The sequence below is a fragment of the Eublepharis macularius genome, chromosome 8 (genome assembly GCF_028583425.1).
Source record: "Eublepharis macularius isolate TG4126 chromosome 8, MPM_Emac_v1.0, whole genome shotgun sequence".
NCBI classification, from domain to species: Eukaryota; Metazoa; Chordata; class Lepidosauria; order Squamata; family Eublepharidae; genus Eublepharis; species Eublepharis macularius.
The window spans coordinates 21898928-21923706 of record NC_072797.1 but is presented as its reverse complement, the minus strand read 5'-3'; the positions used below and the strand labels follow the sequence as shown (position 1 = coordinate 21923706).

General features: G+C 40.9%; 1 protein-coding gene across 1 annotated transcript in view; it reads left to right on the top strand.

Moving 5' to 3' along the window:
• Nucleotides 1–24779, top strand: part of ADAMTS12 (ADAM metallopeptidase with thrombospondin type 1 motif 12) — a 229893-nt gene that overhangs the window by 113891 nt on the left and 91223 nt on the right. The window contains exons 5-8 of the mRNA XM_054986785.1: nucleotides 3271–3354; nucleotides 7792–7916; nucleotides 17220–17369; nucleotides 20311–20454. Coding sequence (XP_054842760.1) covers nucleotides 3271–3354; nucleotides 7792–7916; nucleotides 17220–17369; nucleotides 20311–20454 — 503 coding nt within the window. The remainder of the gene's footprint in view (nucleotides 1–3270; nucleotides 3355–7791; nucleotides 7917–17219; nucleotides 17370–20310; nucleotides 20455–24779) is intronic.

Here is a 24779-nt window from a genome sequence, read left to right as displayed (position 1 = left end):
CACAGGGCTAGATGTGACCTTCTGACCTACTCAGTTACTCTTAATGGCTACAATTGGCCCTCAGGCCTCAAGTTGTTCAACAGTTTTTCAGAAAGAAGGCCAATACGGCAGTCCAGTGGATTGATGCTCACATCAGATTGTTGAGGGCTGGGTGAAAAGCAACTGCGGGCTGGATGTGGGTCCCCATGAGCCATAATTTGCCCATCTCAGCTCTAAAGGAAAATGAATTTTGCCTGAAGTACCTCTGATGAACTCTGTCAGTGGTGTATAGTAATTAATCCCTTGCCAATGAAATGCACGAATGCCAGAAAACTGTAAAGAACTCCTGGTTAATGCCGCTGTGTAGTATTTCCTTTTAATAATAATTAAAAAATCAATCACGTCAGGTTTAAAGCTGAATTCCACCTGGGTCAGTTCTACAGATTGCTCCTAGCAGTAAAACAATTAGCAAAATGCTTTTTTGAATGCTCCCTCAAATTCTCCCCTTTAGCAGTGATAATGGCAGACTGTATATTCATTTGGCTACACTGCCCTCTGCAGAACTTCATCTGTAGAATTTATCACAAACCCTGGATTAAGCAATTACAAAGATTCCTTCCCAAAGGAATTTTAACTGGAAATAATCAATGCTTATTTCCTCACAAATCCAGCCTTCCCGCTCAACAGCAGTCCACAAACCTTTCAAAGTGTTCTCTCCTTCACAACTGACAGAATCTTGAATATACAGACACCTCACCACATCTACCATAACATAAATCTCTACCCTTGCCTCTTCTTCGACACATCGTTTCCAATGTGACTTGTGTGATGCTTTGGCATGAACTTGATGGTGTTTCCTATCAGTTGCTTTTATGGGGTATGGAAATCAGTCTTGAGTATCCCCACCTAAAATGTCATGTACAGACTTTGCACTTCCCAACATTTTGTGACTGGTTCCATGGAAGCCATTTTGTGGTAGCACCTACTTCCCATCCTCAGAATTATAAAGTGCCCACAGGCTTAGTAAGATTGTGACTTACAGAGTCACCTAAGTTGCATTAGTTAACTAGCATGTTTGTCTTTGTAACCCCGTCATCAATTTAAAAATACTGCTATGTGGTAAAAGTACTCTGGGTGATGGCCTATATGGGACAAAGATGAGGTTCTTTTTCTTGGGCCTCTCAGTTTTCAACATCATCGACCATCACAGTTTTCCAATTTGCTTCCAGGCCTAGTTGAAGGTGCTGGTGGTGAATATGTATGAATGTGCCATTTTCATTCCCCCCCACCATTTTTGTACATCATTTGTTGTGAGTATTTTCATCCCACATGTTCTTTGCTCATTTCATGGCATTATTACAACATTATAAAGGCAATTTAAAAACATTTTTACAGCACACTATTTTAACATTGTTATGCCATTTAAAGCAGACATCCATTTTAAAAATTGATTTTACGATCAAACTATTTTGGTCGGGAAACAGTATGAAAGAGCAAAGGAGGGGGAGACAGAGCAAATCTTTGGGGCAGCATGGTTCTTCACACGAGTGTTACCTTAGAGAAAACATGAAACTGCATGTAGGATGAACAGGGAAAATGTCTTTTTGATTGTTTACACCAGGTTACTAACTCTTTGATTTGGCTCGGCTTCCTCATCGCTCTCCATAACCAAAACTGCATTTGCTCATATTGTAAGTAGAGATGGGCATGAACCGGAAAAAACCTGAACCGTGTGGTTCATGGTTTGTCACATTTCATGAACCACGAACCATGAACTTTCATGAACCTGCCCCGGTTCACGAATTGGTTCATTTTGGTTCCTGAGAATGTGACTTCCAGGCCAGCAAATCACCACTTCCGGGTCCGCAGAAGGTCTACAGGAAGTCCATCCCCTATTGCCTAGGAAACTGATTGATCGGTCCCAGGCTGTCTGCAGTGATGAACCAAAAAAATGAACCAAACAAACCAGCCTAAAGTTCGTGGTGGTTCGTTAGAAATGGGCTCTGACAAACCGCTGGTTCGCAAACCACGAACCAGCCTGGTTCGTGCTGAATTTTGGTTCGTATTTCGGTTCGTGCCCATCTCTAATTGTAAGTGATCATACTTGCCCTCACGATATTAAGACTTATGAATATGCCAATATCATAAGCCCCTCTGCTGTGTGTTTAAAACACAGAAAAGCTGACTGCCTAGGCAGGAGATGGAAAAGTACTGGAACGTGAGAAATGAAGTTAGGCTAACTTAGCCCCACACCCCGGAGTTTGTGCATAACCATAGAACAATGGAAGTCTCCAGAAGTAGTTGAATGAATCCATTCACACACCCTGCCAATTCTACCCTTTACCTACTCTCCTATTATAGCCTCACCCATCCAGCCATTGTGGGTCATCAAATAATCTTTTTACACCAATAGTTCCTCCCAGGAAGACCTAATCAAACCTTCCTAGTTCATTGTCCCACCCTTGAGACAGTTTCCTAGTTTTTTGTCCCACCCTGGGAAGAACCATTAAGGCATTGTTTTAGGGCAGAGACTCTCAGTCCTGCCTCTGGGCATGTTTCACAGTATATATGACTGTCCTGCAGTATATAGGACTGTCTGGACCTTCCACACACCCTCAGATGGCATGTCTGAGCCCTTCTCCCTCTTGTCATGAAGTACTGGTCACTGAAGCTGCTCTCTCTCAGACCCCCTCAAACTTCTGAACCTGGTAACTATAAATCCAACTCTGCAACTCTCTCCAACTTTCCTCCCTGTTTTTTCTAGTTAGTGCTGTGTGTGTGCTTTGTGTACAATTGATCTGTAGTATTTAAAATTTAAAAAAAACCTTTTTGATTGAATATCTGCCTGCTTATTGAAAGGGTTCTCTAGAGGAAGGGATCCTCGTAGACATTGGCGCACAAGATTTCATGGTTACCACCTCTCACATAGCCGTCTTCCTTGCTGCTAATTCCCCTCACAATTCTCTTATTGCAAGGAGACCAATTCAGATAACAATATTTGTCCCTCATCACCTCTGCCTACTCCTCCTCTCTTTTTGATGGTTTATTACCATTCCCTCTCCCTCTTCTCCCTGCTTTCTTCTTTCCTTCCGCCCCTTTGTAGTTGTCTCCCCTCCTGTGTCTAAATTTAGACTGTAAGTTCCTACGGGCAAAGACTTGTCCTTTATGTTACTCAGCAAAGGGTCACATATTCTCTTGGTGCTGTATAAAGAAATTGTCGTCATCATTATTGTTTGGAGCATCTTGCTGCAGAGGAATCCATTAACTTCGTATTGTCTGGCTTTGGCCCAGGTGGCAGGCTTGTTCCATGACCCAAGCATTGGTAATGCAATCCATATTGTGCTGGTTCGCCTTATTCTCCTTGAGGAAGAGGAGGTAAGATTCCAATCTCCCTTCTATGGAATTATTTGATTGAGTCACACAGATTTTAGAGGCAGAGGAAAGTATCTCGTTTGTTTATTAATTATTTATATCCTCTTTTTCTCCCCTCTGGAGCAAATAAAATGGGACTGTCTTCTCTCAGAGGTAAGTCCCATTTTATTTAATGGGGCTTACTCCCAGGAAAAGGGTTCTTAAGAGTGCAGCCTAAGGAACTCAATATGATTATATTACTATTTATCTTAAAAGTTTTATTTTTCTTAATAACAAAATGTATTCCCTTTTTTGTTGCTGGCACGTGTCTATAGAGACTTGAAATGGATTCTACAAGGATATATTTCTATATCCTTGCTATAATTTAAGCATGGGGACAATACTTGCCTACAAGATTAGATTTCATTTTTTAGTGTGACTATTTCTATCTCGATATTCACATTTCAGCTAGACGATTTCACCTTAACCTCAAGATTCTCTGGTCTGCACTGGCATGTCACCAAAGTCAAATCAAAGCCAAATGTAAAATCACAAATTTATTATTTTTCTCTGAACCATAAAAGAAGCTGAATGACAGCTTCCAGTCTGCAACTCAGAGATTCCCTGTGTATGTTTAGGTTGGTACCACTTTAGCCATTTAGATTGCAATAGCCATAATCTATTTTCTAATTTTGTATGGACAATCCAGAGGATTCAGTTAACTTGTTGCATTCCAATATTTTTTATGTTGTGTATCTGATTTTTTTCAGATCGCTATTTGTAGCAATGCTTTAAAGTTAAAATGTTATCTCGGTGTCAGTCTGTCCTATTAAGGGACTATTTAAGTTCCCTTTTGCTGCTGTACTTTTAAAATTGCATATCTTCCTGACCCTTCCAGTTCAATTAATTATATCCTGTTCTCTCCTGCAACCAGCAGGTACTGTAGTTACCATTGTGTGCTGTAGTTAGCTAAACACACTGATTTTTCATTATGTTATAATTGTGGTAGTTGATCATAAACAAAAACGATGCACAATAACTTTGGCTTGCTACTAAGTAAAAATCAGCACTTGTGCCTTCCTCCTGCCTAGGAAACAAGAGCTAACCATTAAGTATTTATTGATTCATGCATGCCTGGAGGGAACCCACAAATGACTAAAATTAATTGGGCTAAAAAAACAAAGGAACAAAAGGAAAAATGCAGGAAGAAGTAATACCAGGGCTACAGGGGACTTACTTCTAAGTAGAAATGCATACCAGGATCTTTCTTGTGGGGAGGAATTTTTATCAAGGATTGTGATATACAAAATGTTATGTGGAAATCCTGTTTCAATTCTGCTTGCCACTGGAAGTAGAAAAGGAATCAAAAATCCCCTTAAATTTGCAACTGCCTTAGCTCCCAACTATTTTTTTCCAGTTCCACCATCTCCCCCCACAACCATGGCAAACAGAATTCCAGATATGCTGCACAACTGGTGATGGAAGGTGAAAGAACCATGAGCAAGCCATTGTTTGCATAGGGTTCCTTAACGGATCCCTTTGAAATAATTTCAAGTCAGGAAAATAGCGTGGGGGGAAGGCAGAAGCTCCTTCTCTGTGCATGTCCCAGCGGCCATCCAAATCGAGTTGGCTAGAACTTTTAACTCATGCCTAACTGTTACACAGCATATGGGGTGGGGACCCTCAGTGTACTCCGTAATGTGTAAATCAGACACGATGGATGAATTTAAAGGTACAGGACAAATCTCTGGATTGTGAGTTGGCAAACTTAACCTGAACCCTTCTTTCAAAGCATGGATTGACCCCAAGCTAGAAGAAAACCTTTACAAAATAAGCTTGCCAATTCAGACTAAAGAGTCAACTTTAAAAAAAAAAAGGCATGAGGGTACAATTTAACCCCCTCGATCAGAATGAATCTGCAGCCGCTAAAGCCAATCTGATTGCCTACAGGCTTTGTTCAGACTTTGTTCAGACTTGTGGGCATCTTCAAGGGCTGAAGAGCAACAGGCACGACAAGAGCTGTTTGCTTTAAGGCTTCTGTCCACACAAGACAGACAGTAGGGGAAGAAGACATTTCAATGCAGTCACCTACGCTTTAATGCTCTATAGTGTCTGTCTCTGCATCTTTTTTGCAATACCTTTTTTCTTTTTAACTTTTGACCAAAAGGCCAACATATGCACTGTTTACTAAAAAGTGGATTTACTTGGGATTCAGCTGTTGCTGCCACTGTGGTATTCAGGTTTGCAGTGTCCCAGGTGACGCTAACGGCAGTAGTCTCCCATAGTTCAGTATTTAAAAGGCTTATTCCACACAATATGAAGACGTGTGGAATCCTGTGCCTTCCAAGTGCGTGTGGGCCCAATTTGGTTGGGAAACACCACGTGCAGGGGAGGGTTCCTTCCCATCACTCCACCTCCCCGAACTGAAACAGCCCAGGGAGCTATTTGCTATTTCAGTGGTACAAATATCTCCCCCTGACCATTTCCTAGGAAAATGGGGGTGGGGTGGGGGTGAGCTTATACACTTTCTTCCTATGTGCAGCAATCTCAGTTTGAAACAGACCCACCTGGGAGGCACGGAATTCCAGAACACATATATAAGACATGTGAGTTTGTCTGAACAAACCTAAAGCAGTCTTTATGTTAGCTAATCTAGCTGTATTACAAAAAGCTTGCAATATAAGAGAAATGTGTAAAAATGGAATTCTGTATTTAACACAATAGAAATATCTTTAGCTGATGTTTGATTTGCTGTTTGAAATGATGAATCTCTTTTTATGTCCTTTGCTACCAAAGCACTTTAAAAACTAAGATTGTTTGTTTTGTATCACATAGCTTTGAACAGTTCTCTTTATCCACGTATCTATTGTATCTTCTTTTGGTTCATAAAATAAAATAAAATAAACATGTGAGCTGGCCTCTTAGGGAAAATATAGCGGAATGAATGATTGTGTTTGTTCAGAAGTGACATATGTCAAATAAGAGAGCATCAATTAATAATTAATTTTAAACTGCAGTCGTAAGCTTACTTACAAGGAAGTAACACTTCTGAACTATAAATGCTTAGGGGAGAAGAACATAATATAGAATGTGAATGCTGTGCCCCCAGCTTCCTCCCATCTCTGCAATTTCCCATAAGAACATACAAGCCCTGCTGCATCAGAGCTCTGGTCCATCTAATCCAGCATTCCATTTTGCACAGTAGCCATCCAGTCACTATGGAAGGGCATAGAAACCAAAGACTATTCCCTCTTAAACCCATCTATGCTTGTGGCCACCGCTGACACTGAATTTCACAATTTAATTACTTGTTGAGTAAAGAGTGTTTCCTTTTGTCAGTCTTAAACCTATTGCCCATTGAGATAGATCAAGATGGGTGGCCGTGTTAGTCTGTCTATAGCAGTAGAAAAGAGCAAGAGTCCAGTAGCACCTATAAGACTAACAAAATTTGTGGTAGGGTATGAGCTTTCGTGAGTCACTGCTCACTTCTTCGGAGCAATGACTCATGAAAGAAGTGAGCAGCGACTCACAAAAGCTCATACCCTACCACAAATTTTGTTAGCCTTACAGGTGCTACTGGACTCTTGCTCTTTTCTACTACTATTTCCCATTAACTTCCTTGGGTGCCGAGTTCAAATATTATGGGAAAGGAAGAAAAACTCCATCTGTCCACTTGCTCTCTAAACCTCAATCAATTCCTCCTTTAATTGTATTTTTTTCTAAACTGAAAACTTTAAAAACTCTGTAGCCATTCCTGATAGGAAAAATGCTCCAACCCTTTTTCTGTAATTTTTCCAACTCTGCGATATTCTTTTTTGATATCCTTTTCAAGAAGACATACTAGCAAATCAAATGCGGTCTCAGCTGTCAATCTTTTCCCACCCAGCTGCTTCAGGTAGACTACCAGCCTTTTCTTATATTTGCTTACATGCCATCTATTCATTTGTTGCCCTATTAATTGTGAAAAGGAGACTTCTTTTAAAAGTGCAACATTGCTTTGTATACCGGGAGGGAAAGGTTACTTGGTGACATTATGTGAAACCAACATTTCTACTGAATGCAGGGAGGCTCTTCCAAATCAGCCCAATTGTTCTTATAATGTTACATCTATTTTAACTTTATCATTATTCAAAGCAGTTTCAAAGTAGAAAACAAAAGGAAGAAATTAGATCGCGCTTTAGTGTTTTGACGTATGACCATTTTTTAAAAAAGATTGATGGTCTCTTAATATACTATGTTTCCCACATGTCTTTTTCCCCCTAGGAATCATAATGACAGTTTTATTTTAGCTGTTTATTAAATCCCGAATGTTATCATAATGATTTTCCTTGCTTCAAGCAAAGAATCATATATTGCAACTCAGTTGCTTCACGGGGCTTAGTAATTTAGACTGATGTTGTTAGAGTTCTTCTGGAAATATATTTCAGCATTTGTAATGCTATTTTCTTTCCCTCTCTTTAGCAAGGACTGAAAATAGTTCACCATGCAGATAAGACACTAGGCAGCTTTTGTAAGTGGCAAAAGAGCATCAACCCCAAAAGCGACGCCAGTGCCCATCATCACGACGTGGCTGTTCTTCTAACCAGGTATGGATGCAGCGATGGGGACGTGATTCCAATCAAGGAGAACGGAACAGAGACTTCGGATATGGGGAGAGGGTTTTTAGCAAGATACAAAGGCACACTCTTGAAAGAAAAGTCTTAAATCTTGATTATATAATAAAAAGAAGCATGCTTTGCTGCAGTTACTTTTTATACCCCCTTATGTTAAAGTGATGTTATCAGAACCGACCAAATACTCGTCGCTTGAAAAAAAAAATAGCAGCGTGATTGTGCCTTTGGTATGCCTATCTGCTGTCCATTTCACTAGCAATAGATGTACAGTATATAGAAACAGGGAAGGTCAAATTTATAGAAGCTCCTGAGGAATGAAACACAAAGGAGTGAAGCTCCCCTGCCATTCCCAAATGACACTCTTGTAAAGTGACAATTGTGTATAGATTTGTAATACAGTAAAAAAAAAAAAAGCTTTGTTATCCAGCACTTATGATGAATGGGGTTACTGGTTAATTAACAGTGCAGTCCTATGGAGAGTTACTGCAGTCTAAGTCCATTGACTTCTATGGGCTTAGACTGGAGTAACGCACCATAGAATTGCACTGTAAATCTACCAGATACTCAAGCTTATTGCTCTGCCAGGCCCCTTACACAGAGGAATCTGCCACAACCAAACCCCACCCCATTGGGATCACTATGGTGACAGCCCCATGCCTGGCGGGACCTTTCCCATGAGCCATGGAGCCATCCTATGCAGCAAGCAGACAGTCAGCCCAACTGGATTAGACAGATTCATGAAGAGTAGGTCTATTGGACCTGTTCGTAGAGGATAAGTCTATTGGATTAGACAGATGCACGGAAGATAGTCACCATGGTGACTAGAGGGAACAGCAGGATTTGAGTCTAGTGGCACCTTAGAGACCAACAAGATTTTCAAAGTGTAAACTTTTTAAAGTCAGAGCTCCCTTCTTCAGACACCTCCACATTCAGAGGCAGCAAACTTCTGAATCCCAGTACCAGGAGGCAACTTCAAAGGAAGACCTTGGCCTCTGTTCCCTGCTGTTGGCCTTCCATAGTAACAGGCTGGCCAATGCATGAGACAGGATGCTGCACTACATGGACCTCTGGTCTGATCCAGCAGGGCACTTCTGATGTCCTTAGGACAGCTCAAGAGAGGCTGAGTGGGAAGGAGGCACCCAAAGAGGGCGTCATCTGGCAGTGTCGGCTGTTTAATGCCCAGTAATGGCCAGAGGCCCCAAGCTGGTCAGCTGGGAGATGGAAGTGGGATGTGCACACTCTGGAAAATACAAGGCTTTGAAACGAAATTATTTTATTAGTGCAAAGCAAAAACAAATTTTTTAAAAAGCAAACAGAAAAAAGGACAGTGCTGCTACAAAAGTAGTATTGGCAAATCTATACATAAATATTTATAAAAGGTTTCCAAAGCTCTTATTTTATTTTATCAAATTTATACCCCACCCTCCCTGCAAACAGGCTCAGGGTGGTTAACAACATGTATTATACAATTAAAACCATATACATATCTTAAAAACCCTAAAAATAAGTCCGTACACAATTACTGTCCGTATGTGATACTTTCAAATGTTGATAAATTTATAAGGTCTTCAATCCAGTAAATTACAGAAAGTGGGCTTTTGACTTTCCACTGCTGAAGTATAAACCTTTTAGCAACTGTAAAGGCACAGAAGGTCTGTTTCTGTTGACCATCAGTTAGATTCCAAGAGACAGACAAATAGTTTAACAATACATTAACATCCTCTAAAATAAATTTGTTTTCTAATATAAAATAAATATGACTAATGGTATGATCTTGCCCTGTGAGCAATGCCAAGTAACTGAGAGCGGAACCACAAGTGACAAAAGGCACAGGTTGGACACTTGCCAGCTTCCCTCAAGTTTTGATGGGAAATGTAGGCAGCTTGGCGGAATGTTGGACAAGTGACAGTTGAAAAGTCCATTGGACAGCAGTCAGAGAGCGAAGCTGCAAGACTAGGATGCCTACATTTCCCATCAAAACTTGAGGGAAGCTGACAAGTGTCCAACCTGTGCCTTTTGTCACTTGTGGTTCAGCTCTGAGTGTTCTGGATAATCAAGTGTTAGTTAACAACACTTTTGCTGTACTTAGTTGACTTGAATGCATTTAAAGTCCGAGATCTTTTTCTAAAAAAAATGTGGAAACAATGGGGAACAATTCAGCCAAGTTTCACATCTGAATGGGGTCACATTAGCATTGGCAAACAGAACTTATTTATTTATTTATTTAGCCCCACATTCTTGCCTCACATTTCTCTTACAAGGTAATACATATTTTCAGGTGTTTAGCTGTGTTTGTTTGTAGTCGAACGTCAAGATTCAAGTCCAGCAACACCTTAAAGTCCAACAAGATTTTCCAGGTATAAGCTTTCAAGTGTCAAAGCTCCCTTTGTCGAGTGTCTGATGAAGGGAGGTTTGAGTCTTGAAAGCTTATACCGTGAAAACCTTGTCAGTTTTTAAGGTGCTACTGGACTCAAAATAAAGCAGTAACAGTGGTCTGTGCACATGTAATAGGATCAGGAATGATTTCAGTACAATGGGGCTGACCTGCACTCCCTTTATGGGGTCATTGTCTTCAGAGGAAAGATTCTGCTCTTCTTGTCCTGTATAGACATGGGCACGAACAGCAATACAAATGAAAAAAACCTATGAACGAGTTTGGAATGAGTTCCCATTCCAAATGAACAGGTGGTCGTAGCAAGCCTCCTTCGTTGTGGTTGTAGTGGGTTTTCCGGGCTGTATTGCCGTGGTCTTGGCACTGTAGTTCCTGACGTTTCGCCAGCAGCTGTGGCTGGCATCTTCAGAGGTGTAGCACCAAAAGACAGAGCACCAAAAGACACTCCTTCGTTGTGTTCGGCCGCTGTTTGGGAAGCCAGACACTTAGGCGCCTTCAATCAATTCTCCTGGCAATGGCAAGGAAAGAACTCTGTCTGAACTCCTTCTGGCTTTCCTTCTGGCTTTAACCCTTCAGCTTCCAGCAGACAGTCCAGTTTTTGCTGCTCAGAAGAGAAATAGACAACAAAGGGGGGGCCCCATGGATCATGCCTTTCCCGGGCTGCAGTCTCTCTGAAACTTGGGGAGTCTTCAGAGGACAGTGAAGACTATGTCCTCTGCAAATTTGGTTGGTATTGGACATTGGGAAGGTCAGTTTTGTAACCCCTCAAAGTAGCTTCCAACAGGCAGTACAGTTTTTGCCACTTTGAAAAGAAAATGACAGCAAAGGGGGTGGCGCTGGTTCTCCTGGTGCGAGACGGACGGAAAGAATCTCTCAGTCCTGCTGGCTCTAGGAAGGAGCAGCCCCGCAGCACCAGCTCTGCCCACTGTCAGAGGGATGAGGGGAGTCTCTCTTCGTCCCTCTGACAGCGGGCAAAAGCAGTCCTGTGGCAGTGGCAGCTCTGCCCACTGTCAGAGGGATGAGGAGATTCTCCTTGTCCCTCTGACAGTAGGCGAAGCGGCCCTGCGGTGGCACTGGCTCTGCCCACTGTAGAGGGACAGGCGAGCCTCCTCATCCCTCTGACAGTGGGCAGAAGCAGCCCGCGGCGCTGGCTCTGCCTGCTGTCAGAGGGACGGAGAGAATCTCTCCATCCCTCTCATACCTGGCAGCAGCAGCCCGGCGGCGCTGGGGTGGGGCAGGGGGGTGGGGGCTGGGGGTTGTGGGATTTTTGAAGGGCCCTGCCCCTTGCACGTGGCAGGAAAGGGCCCTTTAAACTATCAGCTGGCAGGCGGCAAGGGGGAATCCCCCCGCCACCTGCCAGCTGATAGTTTAAAGGGATCTTTAAAGGGCCACGAACACCGAACATGTTCGTTAAGGGGACATGTTCGGTTCCGTTCGTCGTTTGTGGGTGGCAATGAACAACGAACAGGGTGTTCGGGATTTTTTTCCTGTTCGTGCCCATGTCTAGTCCTGTATATAGGAATTCCTTTCCTATTGCTTCTCTCAGACTCTCAGGCAAAATAGTTTAGCTGGAGATCAGGGCAATGAATCCATCATCTTGACCAATAGCAGCAAGGAATACTTACTGGTCCAGCTCAAGTTCCTGATAAGCAAAGTTGCCATCATTTCCCCCCCAGAATTCCTCTGATCTGAAGTTTTTTTTAAAAAACACACAGAAAACAATGGAACATTCCCATTTTCTAGAGTGTTGGATTTGCAAGAGAGCCTAATAGTAATTTTTGTCTTTTATTTTTTTAGGCACATAATCTTAACATTTTGTAAAATACAGAGTTGATATACATACACACATACATACGAATCAATTTTTTCATGACAAAAGTTGATACTTATTGGTGATGCCCTGAGAAGAAAAGGGAAGCCCTCAAACAAACCTTTACCCCCGGAACTGGGGTTAATTAAGTCCCTATAAATACTGTAGGTTACCTTTAGTAAATTTTACAATTAATGCATTTTCCTTTGGTCCTGAGTCTATCTGATCTTCATTTCCTTTCTTCACAGTAGCTTGGAGGGACATAATTGTTCAACACCTTGTACATTTAGCATGTCTGTAGGGCAGCCACCTCGCTGGCCGAATCCACACTTACCGGCACAGCGCTAAGCAGGCACAGTGAGAGCATCTTTCTGGCGCGATTTATGATGTCATCGCACCATGATGCCACTCTTGTGGCACGGTGACATCATAAAATGCGCCAGAAAGAAGCTCTCACTCCGCCTGCTTAGCGCTGTGCCGGGGAAGTGTGGATTCGGCCATAGTATTTATGCATAGCAGCCCCACAAACAGTACACCCATTCTCTCAGCATTCAGTTTGACCCCAATTCCTGCTCATCCTGGATTTTAAATATTTTTGTTTCTGGACATCCTCTGTAATAACCTGCCAAGAAGAAAGCTTTTCCTGGTGTAAAAACAAATAGTGGGAAAAGCTTCATCTGCTAGGAGAAAAGAAAGAAAAAATGTTTTTAGGTTTCTTTTCACAAGCATGGGCTCTAAAGAAATAACAAATGAGAGCTGGAAGTTTTCCTGTGGGCGTCATTGCCCAGAGGGCTGGTTATCTTGTATGACCTTTTCTTAGATTGGTGGTGGTACAAAAGAGCATCTGGAACAAAACAGCTTACACATTGATCTCAATTGGTTAACCTGTAGGGGGCGATGTGCTGAGGATCCAATGTGTAGGGCAAAATTCCAGGAGAATTAACTCAGTGCTATTTTTCTAAAAAAGAAAAGAATTGTCCAGTACTCATGATGTTCGCTGCTGTGGAGGACCAACCCCACTGACTGAAAGAGGTGCCAGTACTGTGAAAAGAGGAGCCAGGATTGCATATCGGAGCATACTGCCAGAAACAAAAAACCTGAATCAACTGATTGTCTCTAAAAGCTAAACTCCGCCTTCTGGGGTGTAATGATGATTAGGCCAATGATGTGAATGCAATCCAGTTTCCAACTTGTTTAAATGATGGTGAAATTATGCATTCTCAAATAATTGTTCTTTCCAATTTCTTTTTCAACACAAGGCAGCTGTTGGGACTTGGTTTAAAAGGAGAAATTGATTGTCATCAGGAGAAAGGCTATTTGTCTCTTTGCCCGTGTGCCATTTTCCTGCTGAAAATCACCAACTCAAACTGCTTTTACCTCTTCTGGAGAAAAAAATACGAGAAAAAAACCCGAGAAAAATACGAGAGAAAAATACAAAAAAATATGTTTTTCCTAGCAGGGGTAAAAACAGCTTGGGGTGGCAAGTGTGTATAGTGGTTAGAGTGTCAGACTAGGGCCATTTCCACATGTCTTCTCCCCCTCCCGAAAAATAGTGCAAAACTTACAGAATGACGCTCCTTCATGCCGTGATTTCCTGACATGACTTTGCTTCGTGGCGCAATGACGTCTGAAAACGCCATGAAGGCACGTCGTTCCACAAGTTTTGCACTATTTTTCGGGAGGGGAAGACATGTGGAAACAGCCTAGGATTTGGGAAGCCTGGGTGCCCTGCGATGCAGCTTGCTGGGTGATCTTCAGCCAGTTGTTCATTCTCTCAGCCATGTCTCCCTCACAGAGTTGTTAAGAAATTGGAGAAAAAGCAAATGACTTCTGTGTGACTTCTTCCACCTGTAGCTCCTTGGAAGAACAGCATACTAGAAATCTCCCAAAGAAATAGACTTGGGTAGAAAAAGAGCACAAGGGGAAATAATTAAATAGCTCCTTTCCCCATCACAAGCTGAACACAAGTCAGCAGCATGATGTTTGCGACAGCAGTCAAAATATAACAATACAGTGAATGATCGATTGTGTCACCTTTTTGCTGTGCCCTAAATCTGATAACCTCATGACCTGATATTATCAACAGCCATGTGAGCAGAAGAGGAAATGCTAGCTTCATAGGCTCCTATGCTTACAACACATGCACCTTTGTTCAGCAACATCCCTAGTTATCGTAACGAACAAATCATGTAACAAGCTGTTCATAATGATAATCACACTAATTTATACCAAGAAGCATTTTGTGAGTCAGGGCCTGTTCCATTGTGCCAAACAAAATGAAATGCAGACGCTTTTAGAAACGGCTTTTTTAGGTCTCTCCACCAACTGCTTTCCAAAGAGAACAAACACAAAACTAAATATTATTGGTCCTTAATGTTACTGTCTGCTTGCAACAAAATCACAGGGCTTTATTGCTTGTGACTTTTCCAGCAACAGCGCTTGTTACGATAATTGCATGCTTTTGAATAGTGCCGTAATGATCAGGAATCTGTGACTCAGTTTGCCAAGTTTTTTTAGATGCTGCCATGTGTTACTGGCTTATTTATAATTTAGGGAATTATGATTCAGCCTCTGAACACGAGAGATGGTCAAAAAGTAGGGCACAAAACGAGAAAGACACCTCTAACTAGCCCATATCCTACACTAGGCCCAGAGAACCAACAAATCACAAACATATACATATCCAATCAGCATCTTCCTAGAGGTCTAGCAAGCAGATGTATCTGAGAGTAGAACAACACATTTCAAAAAACAAATTTAAGTTCTGTCCTTCACAGATGCAGACAGAAGTTTGAATGTAATGACAAAAATGGTAGAGGTTGGAAGTGCTGAGTGGTACATACCAGACCACTGGTTCTAGCATTTCATTTTTAGCACAATGCCGGGGGGCACTCAAGTAAAAGTCTTACTCTTTCTTCTTGAGATTCTTCAACCGGTGTCTGAAGAAGGGAGCTCTGACTCTCGAAAGTTTATATCCTTGAAAAATATTTTTGGTCTCTAAGGTGCCACCGGACTCAAATCCGGCTGTTCTACTACAGACCAACATGGCTACCCATCTAAACTATCCAATGGAAGAACCACTTAATGTGGAGGAAGGCTCCTTAGATTGGAGGAAGGCTTCAAACTTGAGCCAAAAGAAAAGGTGGGATATAAATATTTTAATTAATAAATAAACAGACATTGTTCAGTAGAGTGGTAGGATATGGGTAGAATCCGCCCTGGAAGCCAGAATTAAACAAGGGAACTCAAACACACCAATTGTGTCTATTTCCTCCTCTGTCAAAGAATGCAAGACAAAGTCCAACTTTATTGTTACGGTCCCATATCTAAAATGAACAAGTTCAAAAGATACATTGTCTCCCCATTAAAGTCTATCATATGCTGACTTCCTGCAAATTATAAGCAAGGCTAGTTATGTTTGTAACTTAACTCAAACCCACAAAAGAAGAAAATCTATCACAGAAAAATAAAATCCATGTGAGATTCTGCACAACAGAAAAAAAATATAACATCTTGACAAGATAATTCTACAGCAAGTGAAACATCTTGACAGGTTAAAGCAAAAGATGCCCCCTAATTTTCTCAGCTGCTGCCAAATACAAGTCCTTTTTCCTAAATAAAATACTTGTCAAAATCTACCCTCATCCCATTCTAAACTGTACCAGAATCTTTATGTAGCAAAACAGATACTAAACACTGTATCATTTATAAAATCTCCCCCATCTATACACTGCTGTTGATTTGCACGAACACGAGAGTTACCTATACCTACCATCTAAACATGTGAAAGGCATGATTTCGAAATACGGTTTTGTAATAGCCTTACTCAGAGTATAGTTTCAGGTGGGTAGTTGTGGTAGTTGTGTTGGCCTGTGGTAGAACAAGATTTGGACCAATTTGATTTCGAGGAGAGGAGCTTCCAAAAGACTGGTGAAGAGGGCTCTAACTCTCTAAATCTCATATCTTGGAAATGTAGTCCGTTTTTAACGTGCTACTGGACCTGATTCTTATTCAGAGGAGGCAAGGTAAGTTCCGCAAAATATCCCTGTGATGCACAGTTTAACTTAATTAAAAGGGAGCCTCATTTTACGATACAAAATGTTTGTTTATTTAGCAAATATGTCTATTTCCTTTCTAAATGAGAAATTTAAAGCAATGTATATTGGTCTTAGCCAATGTGTAACTCCAGATATTTGGGGGTTAAAGGTAGACATCTCTTAACTGAGCAAAGTTTTCTAAAGTTGAAAGAGCTGTGAATGCTAACACAAGATCCATGTTACCCCTTTTATTGTTGTGGAAACTAATGAAAGGTTAAAAGAAGCTACAACACTGCTATTTAAGCAGCTGGTGTTCTACCAAAATGGAGACCTACAGCTATGGTGCAGTTACCTTTTATAAGTTTCAGTACAAAGTAGATGGTATTCATTGGTCATCAAAACAGAAAGGCACATTTTGTTAATATGTGGTTGGTTCATTTGTAGTAAAGCAGACTTCGTTTCAGCATATATTTCTGACGTCTGTTTATCATAAGAGAGGCAACACCATATATGGTCTACATCCACCTGCTTATATCTACCTTTCTCATACTGCAGTCTACGCAACTTGTTCTCTCCCCCATGAAATGAGTATTTTCTAACAGATTGTAAAATGGACTATATTCATTTATACCCTGCCTTTCTTCTATCATGCAACTCAGCAGTACTTAGGGTTCAACAGAGGCCTTCTCTCTTGGCAGGATCCAGTCCCAGCCTGCTTATCTTCAGTGTCACTGAACAGCCTGGGCATTTCTTGATGGCTGGCTAAAAACTTTGTGTGGAGAAGGAGTGGTACCTCAAACATCCGCCATGCACCTGTGACATGGGCTTCCCACACAGAAGGTCCCCTTAATAAAATTCTCCCCCAAGTAGAAAGGTGGATTATAAATGAAGTCAATCCATCCATCAATCGTGTGCATTGGCCCCTTACTGAATTGGGCCCACACCACTTGGTCCTTTCTCCTCTGCCACACATAAAGTTTGGCCTGAGGTCATTAAAGTAAGTTCTTTTAATCTCAAGGTTTGTGCTCTAATTGCAGGAAAGACATTTGTGCTGGAATGAATCGTCCATGTGAAACCTTAGGCTTGTCTCATCTCTCTGGAATGTGTCAACCTCACCGGAGCTGCAATATCAATGAAGACTCTGGCTTACCTTTGGCATTCACAGTTGCCCACGAACTTGGACACAGGTATGGTTGAATGCAAATTTTAGCAGTCTTGGTGCACTTGCAGAGCACTTGCAACTAGAGATGGGCACGAACAGCAAACTAAAAAAAACCACGAACAGCCCAATCTGCTGTTCGCACACAAGCTGTTCATGAGGCCCCATTTTAAACAAACAGGTGGTCGTTGCAAGCCTCCTTGGTTGCTGTTTGTCAAGCCAGACAGTCTGGCACCTGCAATCAATTCCCATGGCAACTCAGGCAGGGATTGTCTGAACTCTGTCTGAACTCCTGCTGTTGCCCTGGAAACCCCAATCTATGCCCAATTTAGCTTGATAGGCAGGTTTCCTTCCAAGTGTGGACTGGAGCTCCAAATTTGTTACAAGAGGAAAAGACCAGGGGGAGGGGGCTCCCAGCTCTGGCTTTCAGGGAGAGACAGCTGCTATTAGAGAGACAGGGTGAGTGCATTGGAGCTTGAATTTTCTTTGTGTGTGGTGGGATAGGGATCTACCCCTTCAGGTTTCAGGGCTGCTGCCAGGCTCTGGGGCCGAGCTATTATTTATTATTGGTACATTTCCTACTGCCTGCTCAGGTAGGGTTTCTGGGAGTGGTGCAGTAGGGATCTTGATGGCTGGAGGAGAGCCTGCTGGCCCCCACGAACAATGAACATGTTCATGACAGGATCATGTTCGTCAGTGTTCATTGTTTGTGGATGGCAACGAACAACAAACACCATGTTTGTTTGTTTTTTCTGTTCGTGCCCATGTCTACTTGCAACTTGTTCCCATGGTCACATACTCCCCTCTCTATTCCCCCATCTTACCCTCACATGTGGAATATGATTGAAGGCTTCTGGGTTGGGAAGCCTTGAATCGAGTTCCAGTTTGCCATGATACTCAAATGCAGGGGCCTGGGCAAGACAGAATTTATTGTGTCCCTACAAACTTCAGTTTAATCTCAGAACCCTGGTTTGTGTGGAAGATACATCTGAAAGCAGCGTCAACTTCATTTACAATAACATTTGCTGTTGAGGAGGAGACAGGCCCAGATTTTGTTGCGATAGCAGAAGGGGACCTAAGAATGGTACATTAAGCCAACGCAAATCAGAAATGCATGTAGTCAAATATGTTTAAAGATTTCTGTTTTCATAAAGTTTAGAAGCCAGTTCACTTTTTACAGAGTAATTGGTTAGAATGCTGTCTGCTATGTTTTTTCCTCTTTTATTTCTGTAAGAAAAGAAACCTAGTTTTTCTTTTTAATAAGTGAAAATTAAAAATACAGAGTCAAGGAATAAATTTTTCAGCTGCAGATGGAAACCATAAGTATATATTTTTTTACTATTTTCCCTAATACAGCTATTTGGGAGAACTAAATACTGGGGTTTCGCTAAGATAAGTATGAGACAACTTCATGCAGTACACAACTCACACTCTGTACTTAGTTCCCAGTCTGTCTCAGCCTCTACATTTCAGTTCTCTTGGCAGCATCTTAAGTCTCCATCCCCATTACCAGTTTCTGGGGGGAGGGAGGAGGGGGAACCCAGGGTTTTATTTTAAAGTTCCAATTGTTCAACACAAATATACAATAGATTGTACAAATTGACTAAACTGTGTCATGGCATTTGGATGTTTAGTATTATACAGTTCTATAATAAAATATAATATATTCATATAGGATGTATGTCGTTCACAGTGTAGTTCTAAGAATACTCTCCTGTGAGTAAGCCAAATAAAGTAAATTTCAGTAGGATTCTGAATAGATCTCCTTAGGCTTACAGTGTAAATGCTTCTGCCATGGGTGGGGGGTTAGTAGTAATGCTATGAGGAAGGGCTTTGGATTGCTCACATATAGGAAGGTCCCATGAAATTAGGAGAACATCTGGAAGGTACCACCCAGCAGTGACTTTCCCTACGTTCTATTCCCCTCTAACCAATACAATTCTGCCATCATCATTCAATTTATTGTTACAAGGTCTATATTTCTAATTTGGAAATTATTTGCCTTTATTAGGTAACATTGTTCAGTCTATTAATGTTCATTTGATCAACAGTACTCCGGGCATGTGCTTTTTATAATTCAAAGGAAGATGCAAATAAGTATTAATTATTCTGATTAATTGTATCCACTCCCAGTCTGAGCTTGTATCTCTCCAAGCTTCAACTGTTGATGTTTATCTAAAACACTGAATACAGATATTCTTCTATTGAGATTTTCTGTATAGCCCCTCATAATATTTCTGCCTGAATTTGTTCCTCTTGAATTCAAAATATTCAGAAATTCTTCTGTTCTGTTTTTCTAATTCCCATTACTCTATGTATGTTTCTTAATGTGTACTCCTATATACTACCTGTGCTTCAGGTTATCTAATGTCAGTCGTAGAACTGATTATGTTCTATTTCAGCAATTCTTCAACTCTGTATTGGATCCTTGCTAACACTGTATCTTTGTAAAATCCTATGACATTGTTTATGGAAAGCTCCTTGACACTGTTTGGAAATGTCCTTGATATTGTATGGAAATGTTCTTGATACTGATTGTACTAATCTCACACTATGTAATCTGCTTTGAGTCTCAGTGAGAAAGGCAGACTATAAATGATATAATTAAATAAAAATAAATTAATTAATGTCGGTTTGAAGAGAAAGTATTGTCCTAAATTAAGTGTTATCATTAAGTATTGTCCTAAATAAAATTACACCCTTCTCAATCAGTTGAAGTCAATGGACTAAGAAAGGAGGAACTCTGTTTAAGATGGCACTGTGGAAATCTTAGTTCGTAACTTTTTCTTATAGTCATCACTTGAGAAATGCTGCTCTTATGAGCTTCCATCCAGGCCAATAAGATACCTTCTTTACATGAATAGATAACCAGAAGCAATCCGTGCAGATTTTCTATAGTACTCTCGGCTGTTTGTAGATAGGATTGTTCTTTATAAATCATACCTTGTGCCTGCTTATTTGTCTCCTAGTTTTGGTATCCAGCATGATGGAAAGGAAAATGACTGTGAGTCCGTGGGAAGACGCCCATACATCATGTCCCGGCAGCTGCAGTATGACCCCTCTCCGCTCACATGGTCACGATGCAGCAGGGAATACATCACACGGTTCCTTGAGTAAGTGAAGATGACAGTTCTACAACAAGGATAAAGGGCCGCTTTAGAAGAACATATTTTCCTTATTTCCTCTGAGGACCTCTCATCACTTTAGCAGGGCATAACTAATGATTATCGGGTAACTAAAGATTATCGAGCCAAACCGATAGTAGAAACTGGGGTACGTCCTGAGTTGTGTTATTTTACTAGCTAATTGCTGTGGGTTGTGAAACAAATGAAGAATGAAGTAAGCTCCCTTAAGGATCCTGGAACAGTTTTGTAGTTTGTTACAGCTCCATGTTTGAAATAGTTCTTTAGTGTAGTTTATAGCCTGCAGGAGGACTGGGTTGGTGTGGGGGGACAAAGCTGATGACATTTCTCAGGCCAGTCCTGACAATGGCCCCACTAGTGCTCTAGCTTCTGTCCCTTTTGCACGGACCCTGATTATTTCTTCTTCCTGAGCAACAAGTGTCAGGAAGAAGCGGAGATAGAAGCGGCCTCTTCTCTCCCAGGTCACGATTCTTAAAGAACCTCCAAAGCTCTTCATCTTCTATGCCACTGGGTTTTTGTGCTTAAAGATGTGTGTGACATGGAATTACCATAGGGGAGACAAGTTTACCATACTGCTTTTAGTATATGCATGGAATAAGATGTAGGGGGAGAAATAGCTTGCAACATCTCCACTGGCATAAGAATATAAGAACAGCCCCGCAAGAGTTTGCCTAGTCCAGCATCCAGTTTCCAGCAGGAGCCACACACAGCCACTGATGGACCTATCCTTTGCGAATTTCTCCTGTTTCCTTTTAAAGCTGTCTAAGCTGGTTGTCATTACCTCATCTGGCAGCAGCAAGTTCCCTAAATTAATTGTTGGTTGTATGCAGAACTACTTTCTCTCAACCATCTTGAGCCTTCTGCCAATCAATTTTTTGGGGTGACCCTGAGCTTTTGTATTAAGAGAGAGGAAGAAAAAAAACACCATTTCCTTCACAGTATGCATTATTTTATAGCCTTCTGCCATGCCTCCCATCTTCTCTTTTTTCAAGGCTCCAAATGTCTTTCCTCATAAAGCAGATTGTCCTTGGTCATTTTTTGTTTGCTTTTTTTTGTAGTTGGGGATCAAGATTTTGATTTGGATCAACAAGGGGATATTGAAAGGGATGGAAAATGCAATAGTTAGCCAGCTGCATGGATTTGTTTGCAGATAGTGAAGTAATATCTTATGAAAGTATTTTAGAGTATAATTTTCACCCACATTTTTATCAATATGTCCATATGTCCAAGGTCATTTCCGCATGTCCTTGAAAGGACAGCCCACTCATTGAAGGTGGTTTTCCACTTCACTCCAGATGGCTACATTTTCAAAATGGTTGTAGGCTGGCTGAGGCGTGGTGCTGGCTTTGAGGGAGAAGGATGCTTGGAAAGAGAGCTCCGTCCCTCCCCACCCTAATTCCTCATTACAAATCGTCATAACAGAGCTTTAAATTTTAAAAAAGGAAAACAATATGCGTAAACAAAACACAGAGAAGAAAAAAAACAAAGTCAAACATTTCTAAAAGGCTACAGGACTTCTCGATCTCACAGCAAGCAACGGAGAAAGAAAGCAAGACAACTAAAATGGCGGACGAAAACAGCGGGAGTAAGATTAACTTACCTAACTCAGCTGATCCAACACTCATCAAATAATTAGCCCATATGGAGCAAAACAAATAGATAAAATGTCAATCTTACTCCAGCTGTTTAAAGAACAACTAACAGAAATAAGAACAGCTTTAGATAAAGCAGCACAAAATGCTAACTGAGCGCTGATGTTAAGCACATCACTGAGGTCTGAATTAGCTGTGTGACAACAGGAGAACAAACAACTTCAAGAAAGAATTTTCATATGGAAATCTCAACAAAACAATCAAATCTTAAATTCAGAAACTTTGAGGAGCAAACAACTTTAAATGTGGATCTGCCCTCCTTTCTAGGGTCATGGCTGGTACAGAACTTGCAGCATGAAAAGGGAGCAGCTCCAGTGAACACCAAAGCTTTCCGTCTGGGAGCACAAAAAAATCCAAAAATTAAAAAACCTAGCTACGATTCCAGACTGGAAGACAAGGAGTAAAATTCTGGAAATAGCAAGAAATAAAGACTCAATCCCATATAAAGGATCATGAAACCTAATACTCACAGACCTGCCATCTACAGTTTTAGAAAAAAGAAGAAAATTTAGATCTACAACAGAAGCATTGAGAAAAGCTCAAATAAAATACTAATGGACTAACTATACAAAACTTCAAGTATAAATACAAGACACCATCTACCAAGCTACACATCAGGAATCTGGAAGGCTATTTTGCAGGACCTTGGCATTGAGAGTCTTCTATGATCTGCAACAGAACCTCACAGAAAAGAAAAATGTCTAATCTCCTATCACCTTACAAGGGAAGTAAGACTCAAGTGAGACACAACTAGCAAGCAAAGAACAAACAGAGATGTAAAAACCCAAGCTGAGAGCAAACCAAAATAATCTGTAAAAATGTTATGACTGTATAATATATAAATCTTGTACAAGAAGGGGTTGGGGGGGAGGGAGTGGAGCTCACAGTTAGGGCCCCACGTTATTTTTTACAGTTGTACAAGTTTGGTATAAGAAATACCAATAGTCTATAGGGTGTTACTCTAGGGCTATAGAGAACTGTTTTGCATGCAGACTTAATTCTTATCTAGTTTATAGTTTATTAATCAGTAAGTAAAAATACCTATTCATCAATCAACCTAGACATTAGTATCCAGAGAAGAAGAGGGGTTAGAGGGAGAGGGGAAGGGGAGGAGGGGTTATTCTTGCAAGGTTTATAAGGGTTCTACTAATGGTTACAAAATTATTTTTTTTCTATTATTATCTGTATTCGACCTACAAAAGATTTGACATTATAACAATACTCATTTAATAATAATTATACAAGAATCTAATTCTAAATACTATCTTTATCAATAACCTGATCATCAAAAAAGAAATACAATAATTTTATGTTCACATAAAGAATTCTCAACAGTAATGTTAAGTCTTAAGATATCATTCAAGAAAAAAAATAGTTTTTAGTAGTTCATAGATAATAACCTTTATTTGAAATCTAAAGATGAAATGTTCATTTGTAAGAAAACTTATTTGATATCATTGTATAATAACTATCTTTTTAGATTTGTTTATTAAACACAACTAAATGAATATTTGAAAATGAAAAAAATGGTTGCAGGCTGTTTGGCTTCTGTTTTTTCGGCGCCTTTTCTGGAACCGCAGGAAAGTACAGTTCCAGAAAAGGCGCCCAAAAAATAGAAACCAAAGAGCCGGCAACCGTTTTGAAAACGTAGACGTCTGAAACGAAGTGGGAAAGATGCTTGCATTCAATCAGTGGGCTGTCCCTTTAAGGACATGCAGAAATGGCTTTAAAATAAAGTGTTGAGTGGAGTTGATTGTAGGTTGTGCTACTGTTTTCTGTATTAACCATTAGACTCTGTAGTCCTCCTTTCTTCTTCAAAGGAAGCTCTTACTCTGCTTTGTCTCCCCAACTTCAGTGGTTCTTCTGGGGACTTCTGCCCAACATCATTATGTGTTTGTCCCCCTTCCAGGTTTTCCCTGGTTCCACTGCAACTTTTACCAAACCTGCCTAAAAGATAGTACCCAAATCAGGTTTGGGGAAAGTGTGGAGAGAAAGGTGTGAATTTCCTGGCAGGTTTTTTTTTTGTTATCATTTTTTTTTTAAAGAATGGATATCACCCTGTGCCAATCCTCCATCCAACGAGACCAAAACGAGAATCGCTCCCGTGTAGAAGCCCATATATAGCTACATGAAGAGCCAATTGTCTTGAAACTGCCCAAGTGACACTTTGCATTTCAAATCATCTGACCACATGAGCAGATGCAACTAATGACCAGCTCACCAGGGTAGTTATTATATACACAAAATAAACTACTATTTGGTAAGCTGCAAAGTCTTGTAAAAACGAAGAAGTTTATTGTGGCATGAACTTTCATGAAAGCCCATTTTGTCAACGCTGCAAAAACTTGACAAATGGTTGCCTGCTTTTGTCCATAGGTTAGGGGCCTTGAGGACACAAGTCTGATCCCTACAGCTGTCAATTTCACTAGATTTAGTTTCCTGTGGCTGTAATTTGGGAGACAATTCAAATAACGCTGCAGAGTTTTTCTCCCACAGATCGGATGTGCATGTGGCAATGTGATCATATGCACAATGTGGCCCATCACAAGCACTGATTAATTTCAGTGAACAGGATAAGAAAACCCCGTACTTTCCAGCAGGGCCTGAACTTGGGGCCAGAGGGATGCTGAGCAAGGACTCCTG